Raw genomic sequence first — 11,393 nt, 5'->3', positions numbered from 1 at the left:
CATGAGCTCAGTGAACAGCCGTGAACACACAGCAGCCCCACCCGCATGAAGTGCCGACAGCGACAGCTCCCCCAGGCCGTCCTCACCGCCTCCTGGCTGCTGCCCCGGTGGCCGCGTCCTGACTCCATCACATAGTTCATGTGGCCTGTTCTGGAACTTCTCATGGACGGAAGTGCACCTCGTGCCCTTCTGCGTCCAGCTTCCCCGGCCGACGCCACACTGAGGCTCCTCACGCCGTCATGCACAGCAGCTCGTCTCGCGGGGATGGTTCTGGGAGCTTGGAAGGCAGAGCCCCTGGGTTTGCTGCTGAGCAAGATGGAGCGTGGCTGAGAGACGGGGGTCCAGGGGATCCCCCACAGCCAGTCCCAGCACATCCCGGAGGTTTTATATGCCCAGTCTCCTTCACGTCCCGTCCACTTCTGACTGCCGGCCGGGCACCCACCCCCTCGTGTGACACGGCCCCAGCGCCCTCCCTGGGCTCTGCACACGCAGGGGCCCCCTTCCTCCCAGACGCCAGGAGGTCTTTCCAAAACATTAACCAAAGGCTCCCCATTGCCCCGGGATAAAGTCCACACTCCTGCAGGGTCCACCTGGTTCCCGGAGCACCGAGCGTGTCCCCACCCGGGCTGCACACAGCTCTCCTCCTTCCCCTCCCTGTCCCGTCTCCTCCTCCAGGAAGCTCCCCCAGGGCAGGGGTCCCGGGTACTCAGAGTGGATAAGTACCCCAAACCCAGCACCACTTCCTGCCTGTGTGGGTCCCGGAGGCCAGGAGGCTGGGCAGGCACAGCGGATGGTTGTCCCTGCTCCGTGATGTCAGGGACGCAGCTGGACGATGGAAGGCCAGGCGCTCACCTGCTCTGCATCTGGAACCTTCACTGGGGCGGCCGGCAGGACCCCCACCTTGGGCCCCTCCATGTGGCCCGGCTTCCTCCCAGGGTGGTGCTGGCTGCCGAGCGTGTCCCGAGAGAGAACGCGGTCTTGGAGCCACATGGCGTCCCTGTAGCCACGTCCCACTGCTCCGGGCAGACACAGCCCAGCCAAGTTCGAGGGAAGGACACACAGGCCAGGTCTGGAAGAGCGCATGGGGCCAGAAATACTGCCCCGGTGGCATTTGGATCATCCTCTGGGGCCGGGTCACTCTCTGTGGGGCCGTCCTGGGCGCCGTGGGGGTTCGAGCAGCATCCCTGGTCCCTCCCACTTGACACCAGGAGCTCCTTCAGTGTGACAAACACAGATGTCCCCAGATGTCGCCCGGTGTCCCCTGGGGGTCAAATTGCTCCATGAGACCCCCTCCTGGAGCCTTGAGCAGCCAGGCCACTGCAGGGCCCCCGGCCCCCCAGAGCGTGCTCTCCACCCGCCCCCTGCTCTTGCCGACGTCCCGGCTTGTGGGTTGACTGTCACCTGAGGACCGAGCAGCTGCGACCGGATGGGTTCTGTCCTCGCGGCCCTGGAAGGTGTTGACCAGTTCTGCTTCCCTGGGACTCAGAGCCTCGGAGCTGCTCCTCAGCTCTCGCTCGGGGGAACCCTGACTCGCGTGGTTGCTGGATGTGTGAACAAAGTCTATGTCAACGTCTTGAAAATGCGACTCCGCCGTCACCCAGCCCCAGAGCTGGGCACAAGAGTAGCACCACATTTTTCACGTGGGGAAACTGAGGCGGGGAGGGGGCGGGGCTGCAGTCCCTCATCAGAGCTGCTTTCCCGACTTCGAGGAATAAGGAAGGAGCGTCTGTGGCTCGTCTGGGGAGCCGAGGAAAGGCTGCGGGTGAGCGTGGGTCGTGCGGTGGCCTTTTCCGGGGACTCGGAGACGAGGAGCGGAGAGGGAGGGGGGCCTGGCAGCGGTCAGGTGGCTGGGGGCCTTCGTGCATCACCACGGCCACCCGGGTGTGAGCTCCCCCCCGGGAGAGGCTGGGGCGGGAGGTAGGGGGCAGCCAAGCTGAGGAGATTCGAGGGGTCCGTCTCCACTTCCGACACCAGATGCAAATTCAGGGTCCCCAGAACCACCCCAGGTTCCATGATTCTCTGGGAGGCGCTCGCAGGACTCATTGACCCACAGGCAAGGCTCCAGATCAACACCCGCCGCGGGGGGCCCTGGGGCTCCATCACGGGCGCCCACGGGCGCCCTCCATCTCCAGTCCCCTGACTCCGTGACCCCAGGCCCCGCCCTAACAACAGGGTGGGGGTCCTTCTGGCCTGGCTGGCCCATCACGGGTGACACGACCACCCCCCAGAGCCCTCTGGGCCAGGTTAGGTCCTCTGCCGGTCACTGGACATAAGGCACAGCCTCGCCCCGCAGCCCTCCCTGCTGTGCGACGGCCAGGCCAGCCCCCACCCCAGCCCCACCAACACAGGGCAGGGCAGGACACAAGGTGCTGGAGAGGAAACTGAGTCACAGAGAAGGGCCTGACTTGGCAGAATTCAAACCCAGGCCGTGTGGCCCCGGCAGGAGGGCAGAGTCTTGGTGAGGATTCAGGGGTCGTCCCCCTCACCCAGGCTGGGCTCGATGAATGGATCCCGCACAGGATGTGCACATCTTACGTGACCCCGGAGGGAAGTGCTGGTGACATCTCCATCATAGTCGGGGTAAACTGAGGCCCAGCGAGCCAGGACTGCAGCCTCTGCCGCAGACGCTGCCCCAGGCCCTGACCTGGCTGGGGAGGAAGGAGCAGGCGCTGCCTCTACGGCTTCTCTGTGTTGAACCCATTTTTCTCCAGTCAGACGCAGCCGCCCCCTCCCACCCGCGGAGCCTCGAGAGGAAAACAAACCCTAATTGAACCCACACGGGTTGGGGGCCTGGCAGAGCCTATAATTACCAGTCACTGTGCTGTGCCGCCTGGGACACCCTGGTGCCGTGCTGGTCTGAGTGGGACCCGGGACCCAACGAGCCATGTGCCCGGCAGGGACGCACCACGAGCGCAAATTCCATGGGGGCAGCTCCCGCACATGTCGGGTGCACGTGTCCAGGCCGCAGACTGGGGTGCAGGGGAGGTGGGGGAGGAGGCGTGTGGGCTGCAGTGTGAGGCTTCTGGGGGGTGGGGCTCACGGGCTGCGGGGCGATGGTGAGCCATGGAAGGTTTCAGAGCAGGGGCAGAGGTGAAGGTGGGGTGGACCGGGGTGGGCAGTGCGGCCCAGGCTGTGGTGGGATGGGCAGGAGGCCCATGTGGGCTGGGTCTCCGAGGCCCCCCTCTCTAGCTCTGGACGTCCCTGGGGCCCCCATCTCCTTCCCTGTCTTAGATTCTGCTCCTTCTGCACCGCCCTCCTGGATTAACCCCTGATGGAAGCTCACTCCCTCCCAGCAGGGCCACCTCTCCCGCTCCACGAGATGCACAAATCCCAGCCTCCAGGTGCTGCCTTCTTTTCCTGCTTCCTTTTCCCTTGTCAGACGGGGGCACCTCTAGTCAGCACTGCTCCTCCTTCCTCAGAATGGTGGCTCGTCGTATTAGTATTTTCTGGAGGAAAAAAACTCAAACTGGCTTAAGCAAAGAAGGAACTTTATTGGCCCCTTGAACTAAAATGGTGTGTACTTATGGACTTCAGGCACAGCTGGATCCAGGTGCCTACAAGGTCGCCAGGCATCTGACTCCTCATCTCTTGGCTCTGCTGTTCCCTGTCCTGGCTCCACTCTGAGAAAGGGGCACTGTTTTGTGATTTGCACAAATCAGATGTCTCCTGCTAGTGGTGGCCCTGGATGGACACAGCCTCCCTGAGAGACAAAAGACTCGGGATGGTGGCTGGGCTGGAAGGAGAGAGTGCTGACCCCTCCTTTGTGTGCACCCTGGACTCAGTGCTAGGAAGCTGCAGGTGAAAGAGCAGATGGTTCTGATCAGATCGATATCACAAAGCAGCGTGTAATTCGAGGGAGAGATAGGAGACGGGGTCTGACCTCACGGCGGGGGGGGGGGGGGCTGCCCGGAGGACGGGGGGGGGGGTGGAGACCTGAGGGCAGAGGGAGAGGACATGGGGGGGTCTCACCAAAGAGCCAGCATGGAGAGCGGAGGGAGGGGCCTTCTCCAGCCACTAGTTCTGGGATGTCATCTCCACATCTCAGGGCACAGAGCAGCCACAGCACACACACGGGCACACACGTGCGTGCAGTCACACGTTACATAGCGACACTCACGCACACACTACATGCACAGAGAGAAACACACATGCCTAGCCTGTGCAGACATGCACGCACACACCTGCTAACACGGCTACACTCGTGTGCATACGTGCACTTGTGTTTAGGCCCACTCTGTGGCATGTGTGCACAAACACATGAGGACACTCACATGCAGGTGTCTACACCAACGTGCCCACACATGTGCACATGGCACACACTTGCAGAGGCACGCAATTGTGTGCATACACGCAGACATGGTACGCACACGCACACGCAGACACACAGGCTGCCCAGCGACGAGGCTGGTGGGGAAGAGGAGGCCCTGGTTGCCCTGGCAACGCATCCTGGGACCCGCAGCCTCGTCAGCCGCTGCTCTGGCGGCCATGGCGGATGGAGGGCTGCTCAGGACCCCAACCCCGCAGAGGCTCCTGGCAGCCCTGACAGTCTGGGCCCCGTGGGGACAAGTGAGAGAAGGAGCCGGGCTGGGGTCGGAGCAGGAGTGGGGCCCCGATCAGGGGACCTGTGGGGAGAGACCACCCGCCCTGGACCGTGTGAGGGGAACGCAAGGAGGCCCTACTTGGGGGGACAAGGCACTCACGGCCCGCCCGAGAACCCCATAGGAGCCCGGCTCTGAGCCAGAGTCAAGGGGACCCAGTCGACTGTGGCCGCACCCCCGTCCTGTGGCGCACGGGCTCCAGGCTGGCCCCTCGCTGGACTCCCTACACCCTGGTCTCCTGGGCCGGGAAGCGGATGCACACGCAGGGGGCCAGGAGGGAAGAACCAGCGGGTAACTGCAGACACAGTGGGGGCAGCGGTGCACGCAGTAGGACCACATCCCGACCCTCTGTCCTGGCTCCTGCTTCCTCCACCCGTGACGGGGGCTTCCTGGCGGGGCTTCCCTGAGTCTCACCGAGGCAGCCTGTCTCCAGCACACAGCAGGAGTTTAATCAATGCCCATTGCCAGGGGGACTGGATGCCCAGATGTGTTTGTCCTCCCAGAAGTGCGCCCAGCCCGGCAGGGCCACCCAGCCCACCAGTTCCGTCACGGCCAGTGTTGGCTGTGCCAGGCCAGGGGGCACGTCGGGGGGCCCCCCTGAAGGTCGCCTGGACGACTCCGCATCTTCCAGGATGTGGCTTGGACGCCTCTCTTCCCACCGGGCTCCCTGACGGGACGAAATGATTCTGCGCTTGTTTCCCAAAGCTCCTGGTGCCCATCTCGGAGCCTCGGGGTGGCCGCTGCCTGGGGAACGGTTGTCTTCCCGGCTTTGCCGCGTCCGCCTCTCACCCCTGGAGCTGGCGCCCAGCAAGGGCCACATCCTTGCTGACTGAGTCAGCGAAGGCGGCTGATCTAATTCCAGTCTCTGGGCCTCGGTTTCCCCACTTCTCAGGTGGAACCAGGCCTGGAGTTAGTGGGGCTCACGTTGGCTCGAGTTCCCGTGGGCCGAGACGTCCTGTGCCACCCAGACCTGCTCCCGTGCTCACGATGCCCCAGCTTTCCGTGATGGGGGCCCTGTCACCCCAGACCCCCAGCTCACAGACCCCACTTCCCATCATGCTTCCCCCACATCAGCCTTCCACTGATCGGGAAGCGGGAGGGGGAGGGCAGGGGAACCCCCAGCCCCCACGGCCAGCGCCCAGGTCCCCAGCAGCCCTGCAGGAGCCCAGAGATGGGCTCAGGCCCGGGTCCTCCATTCATCCCCCCCCTGGGGCAAGTGCCTCCTGGGTGCCCAGAGTGGCTGGAGCTGGGGTCACCGTGGACCGAGGCAAACGCATCCCAGACCTGGTGCTGGAGATGGACACGACCCCAGAGGGCACGTGAACTTGGATGTGGAACACAGAGCAAGGCCCGGCCAAGGAGTGGGAAGGCTTCCTGGAGGTGGTGCCATCTCAGCTGAAGCCTGAAGGTGGAGCAGCTGGGGGTGGGAGGCGTTCCAGGCAGAGGGACCAGCCTGTGTGAAGGCGCAGATGGGACAGTCTGAAGTCCAGGCCACCCTGGCCCCAGGGTCTCCAAGTCGTGCAACAAGGGCAGGACGGAGGTCCCAACACCTGTTATCTGATTCCTGTCTGACCGGGTGGCCTGGGCAGACCAGAGAAGGACGAGGGGCAGGTGGGGGCATCCCCACCTGGCAGCTGACAGCGTCTGAGGGGGTCCCAGTCGGTGATGGCACCACACGTCTGGTCTTTGTCCCCAAGTGGACAGAGCCCGAAGGGGCAGACCCTGGTGTCTACCCCTCTGGTGGCCACAAAGAGGGTGTGGGTTCAAGGCCAGGCTCCCGTCGGCAAGGCCGCCCTGGCAGGTGACTGAACCGCTGTCCCCATCCGAGGGACAGGACGTGAGTGGCCTCTGCCCTGTGGGTGTGACGCGGACAGAGGGTGAGGACGGGGCCCCCACACGGACCAGCTGAACAACCTCAGCTGCGGTCACAGCACGGCCTGGGGTCCCCGGCAGCCCCCACAAGCGGGAGAGACCACGGCCGAGAGGGTCAAGGGGCTTCCCCGATTGCTCGATGGACCGAGGGCCACCATCCTCGCTGGAATTCACAGCAAAATTCCTGTTGTTATTAAACAGCCGAGCGAGCAGCTCTCCACCCCCGCATCCTCAGAACACCTTTATTGCACTAAAAACAGCATTTATAAACAAACACGCTTGGGGGAGGGCCTCTTCAAGGTTTACCCAGTCAGGTCAGAACACAGATACCAGACAGCGCAGGGGCTGTGAAATGCGGGCCCGGGGAGAGCCGGGCAGGGATGGGGGGCCAGCTCCAGACATCGGATGAACTCATGCAGGGCCCTGCGTCCGCCTCCACCCACGAGGCTTGCCCTGGGTGGTCCCCAGGCTGCAGAGTGAGGGGGGACGATGAGCAGGGACGGACCCCCAGGGCCCCCACGGACTGCCCTGGTCCCTCGGTGCTCAGCAGGCAGCCCGAGAGAGGCAAAGGGGCAGAGCCGGCCTGGCCCGTCTGGATGAGCTGGAAAACCGCCACGGAGACCGTTCCAGGGCCCACACGAGACACAACAATTAGCAGCATGAAAAGCCACAACCAGAGTCCCCCAGCAGCTCCTGTGTCCCGCCCACCCTGACCAAGACCTATTTACACACGTGGAGTGAGAGCCACGGCCGCCGGTCGCCGGGCCTCCCTCCCCAGCGGCCCCCAGCGCGGAGGGACGGGAGGAAGGGGCCACGGGCTGGGGCTGCTCTCTGGGCCCCTTCTGAGCAACACCCCCCAGGGGAGGGGGCTCCCGACACCCAGCAGGGCCCCAGGGCCCCCAGCAGGCGCGGGTGGACGGGCCAGGCGGGTCTGCACCTGAACAGCAAGCGGAGAAGGCGCAGGAGGAAAACTCGAGGCGAGGCCATGCGGCTCCTGGGGACAAGAGAGGAGCTCGGGGAGGTCCTCCATGGCTGCCTCCCGCCCCGCCCTCTTCCACCAGAAGCCTGGAGGACTGAGGGCTGCCCAGGCACAGCCTAGCCAGAGGGGGTGCCCCCTGCAGCCCCCTGGGTGCCGTTGGCAGAACCAGGCCTGGCACTGCCCTCGGGGGCACCTGGCGGGCCTGGGGGCGCAGGACACTCGTCCACAGAGGAGATTCGGCTCGGCTCGGGCTGGCCACCTCCTAGGACAGGTCCCAGGACTCTGACAAGGTGAGGTGGCATCCGGGGGCCTGGGATTCGGGGCACGGGGGACGCTCGGCCCTGCAAAGTGGCCCCTTCTCTTCCTCCTCAGAAGTTAATCGATGAAACACCGCACCCCGCTCGTCGTCGGCAACCCAGGACCCCGGCCGCCTTCAGCATCAGGACTGGCTGCCTCCCGCCCAGGCCCCGGGGTGGGGGGCGGGGGCTTTCACAAGAAGGGGAGCAGCGCCGTCAGGGGCAGCTCCTTCTCCCCCAGCAGGGTGTCTCGCTTGAGGCTGCTGCCCTTGTTGACTACCTTGATCCTCAGGGCCAGCTTGCGCACGCTGGCGGGCCCCAGGCCGTCAAAGAAGAAGTCCTCGTTGAAGACGGGGTGCCGGCTGTTCTTGACGATGGTGCTGCGCTGCCGCTGCAGCTTCCCGGGCACCAGGCACAGGCCCACGCAGCAGTGGATGCCGCGCGCGTCGCCCAGCCCGTCGTAGAGGCCCTCGGCCGCCAGCAGCCGCACCCGCAGCCGGGCCTGGGCCGCCTCGTACTCCGCCAGCAGCCGCACGCTGCCCCGCAGCCCCATCCTCACCGTGTGCTCCGCGCGCGGCGCCGGGCTGGGCTCGGGGCCGGGCTCCGCGGCGGCCCTGCGGGTCGGCCGACGCCGGGCCCCGGGGCTGGTGTCCGGCGTGCTGTCGTCGGCCGACAGGGAGCCGTGGCGGCCCACCGAGTGCGTGAGCTGGCTCACCTTGGCCTGGCTGTCCTGGGCGAAACCCTTGAGCAGCGACACGGAGCGCGAGAGCAGGGGCGACCCGAAGGGGGAGGACTCTGCCGAGGACCCCGTGTCGCTCTCCCCGCCGCTGAGGCAGCGGCTGGGGCTCATGAGGGCCCCCCCGGCCTCCCGAGCGCCCCCGTCGCCCCCGTCGGCCTTGGCGCCCCCCCGACGGCGCGCGGCGCCCGGGGAGCCCACCTGGGCCAGCGCCCCGTGCTCGCTGTGGAACAGAGACTCCTTGCGCCGCGTGTGGGGGCTCTCGGCCAGCGTGGCGAAGCCGTAGGACGTCTGCGCCTTGGGCACCGAGGGCAGGGACATGGCGCCCTGGGCCTGGGGGTCGGCGTTGGTGGCGGCCTCCTCCGCCGGCCAGTCCTCGGCGCTCTCGACCTGGATCACGTGCCGCGTGGCCGCCTTGAGCAGGCTCCGGCTCTCGGCCGCCAGGCGCGCGGGCAGCCGCGGGCTCCGGGGGGCGCGGCGGGGCGCGGGCGCAGCCGGACTCTGCTCCGCGGCCGCCGGGCCCGGCTCAGCCTGCGCCTCGGGCTCCGCGGGACCGGCGGGCAGCTTCGGGGGGATGAAGAAGTCGGGGATCTTGTCGGGCGTGAGCACGTTGCTGTACAGGGGTCCCCGGGAGGCCCTGTCGCCCCCCTCGGCCCCCGCCGGGCCGTCTTCCCCGGATCCCCGGAGCCGCTCCAAGAACCACATGTTGGTTTTCTTCATCGGGGCACAGGCGGGAGGCCAGGAGGGATCTGCGGGGCCCGGGGAGAGAAGCGGGGTCAGGACTGCAGGCCCCCACGCGCCGGCGCGGGAAGAGGGGCTCCTGCACGCAGCGGGGGGGGCTGCGGGACACGGCCTGGCCGCAGGGGCACTCCGGAGTGTCGTCGGCGCTGCGGCGCAGGACGGGGTGGGGGGGCTCTCCCCCTCCCGTCTCCTCCCCTCCCTCCTGCCCCCCCAGCCCCTCCCGTCCCCTCCCCTCCCTTCCCCGGAGGGACCCGCTCAACTTCCCAGCGCCGACGCGGAGCCCAGGGGGGTGGGAGCGGAGCCCCGACTCCTAGGAAGCTCCTGGGGGACAGCGGCCCCTCTGCCCCCACCCGCGTCTCGAGGACCCCAATGCGCTTTCTCAAGGGTCGCGCTCAGTCCGCAGGGAAGACCACCAGGGCGCCAGGGGACCCCGGCTGTGCCAGCCCCGCTCCCCCCCAGCTCCCACCCACCTGTGGCTTCCCGCCCGGCTTAGGGTCCGGGCATCCGGTGGGTGGGGGGAGGGAGGGAGGCGAGTGGGGGACCCCCCCCGCGCGCGGGAGCCGACCCTCCCTCCTCCCCCTCCCCCGCCCCCCGCCCCCCCCCACTCAGCCTGGGTGGGGGTGGGGTCCCAGCGGCCCCCGCGGACCTGGGGGCCCTGAACGCACCTGCCCGGGTGGTGGCCGGAGCTGGGCGCGTCCCGCGGACACTCAGGGTCTGGGCGCCGAGGCCGGGGCCGCGTCCACACGGCGGCGCCGCGCAGTCGCTCATTCACCGGCGGGAAGCCGCCCCGCGCCGCCGTATTCCTCCGAGTAGGGCCGCGCGCGCGCTCCGCCGGACACACGCGCTGGCGGGAGGGGTGCAGGTGGTCCCTCGCGGCCACCCCAGCGTCGTGCCTGCGGACCCGCGGAGTCGGGGACCCCAGAAACCCCAAGCCCCTGCCTCAGTTCGGGGGGTGGGCACAGACCCGCACCTGCTGGGGCCGTTTCTCCGTTGAGCAGCTTCCCGCATTACTAAGACGAGTAAAATGACAGCAGCAACAACAACGCAGCTGAATTACTGAGCGCTTCCGCGGTGCAGCTCTTAACGTCCCGCCGGCCCCCCCCTCCGGTTCTCACAACCACCCGGTGGGTGGTCCCACTGCTGCCCCGTTTGTAGACGAGAGAGGAGAGGGTTTCCTTTTAGAAACAGGACCGACATATGCTGCCCGGGCCGCCCATGAGGCCGGCGAGGGGGCCCCTCCTTCGTGTACTGAGCACGACTGGGCGCAGGACAGTGACCTGGACGCTGGGTTCACAGCTGTGATGAGGGCCGTGCTCCTGGCCCTGCGATGCACCCGGGGCCGGGACCCCGCAGGCACACGGCACACGGTGACTGGAGCTTTGGTGGCTCCCGGGACAAAGATGCAACAGGAAACTGTGATGCGAGCAGCCGAGCCGAGGGCAGAGGCCCCGTGCTGTTCGCAGGTGGGGAAGCCGAGGGCAAGACCAGGACGGGTCCCTGCCCGGCGGCCTTGTGATCTACTTCCCTGCTTCCTCCCTCCCAGCCTCAGTTTCCCCTTGTGGGACCCAAGGCAGACCAGTCCCAGGTCTAGTCTGGGTTTGTGAGGAGCCAGCAAGATGAGTATGGCCGGGACTAACATGGAGTGGGCCTGGAGCTGCCAGCAGGAAGGGCCCCCAGACGCTGGGTCTCTAATAAACATCTGCCGGACAAACGGACAAATAGGCACCACTCCTAGAACAGTGCTCTCTCCTGGGCAGGCACGGAGTCGGGGCGCAGCGGGGGGGGGGGGGGGGGCGGCGCGGTGCTCAGGGGCCACAAGCCTCCCTCCTCTACTGCAGGGACAGCGACAGTGGGGCCCAGGAAGGGGAGTGATCGGCTCGAGCCTGCGAGGAGGGTGGCGCCAGGTGTCCTCATGACAGGCCGGCCTGGGCATTGGGGCCCAACTCCCCACTCACCTCTGCCCAGTGGGGGCAAGGTCTCTCCTCCCCGCTCGGTGGGGGAGGAGGCAGTGAATCCATTCCGCGCTGGTTCCTGTGCTGAGTAACTGAGGACACTAATCTGGGGTTCAAATCCTGGTGCCTGCACTTCCTGCTGTGTGACTTCTGGCAAGTGTCCAAACCTCTCTCTGCCTCCATCGCCTCGGGAGTCCACAGGCATAAAAACCATCTCTG

At 66.8% G+C, this 11,393-nt stretch overlaps 1 protein-coding gene across 1 annotated transcript; it reads right to left on the bottom strand.

The window, feature by feature from the left end:
- Positions 1-7,938: 7,938 nt before the first annotated feature.
- On the bottom strand, positions 7,939-9,201 carry C2CD4C (C2 calcium dependent domain containing 4C). The gene has a single exon (XM_046684930.1). The coding sequence runs from the start codon at positions 9,199-9,201 to the stop codon at positions 7,939-7,941; it is 1,263 nt and encodes a 420-aa protein (XP_046540886.1).
- Between the last annotated feature and the right edge of the window lie 2,192 nt (positions 9,202-11,393).

The sequence above is a fragment of the Equus quagga genome, chromosome 14, assembly GCF_021613505.1.
Source record: "Equus quagga isolate Etosha38 chromosome 14, UCLA_HA_Equagga_1.0, whole genome shotgun sequence".
In the NCBI taxonomy this organism is placed as follows: Eukaryota; Metazoa; Chordata; class Mammalia; order Perissodactyla; family Equidae; genus Equus; species Equus quagga.
The sequence above is the reverse complement of the archived record's forward strand: the minus strand, read 5'-3'. Positions and strand labels throughout refer to the sequence as shown.

Excerpts from the sequence above, each read along its gene's own strand:
- C2CD4C (XM_046684930.1), bottom strand. The coding sequence starts at position 9,201 with ATGAAGAAAACCAACATGTGGTTCTTGGAGCGGCTCCGGGGATCCGGG.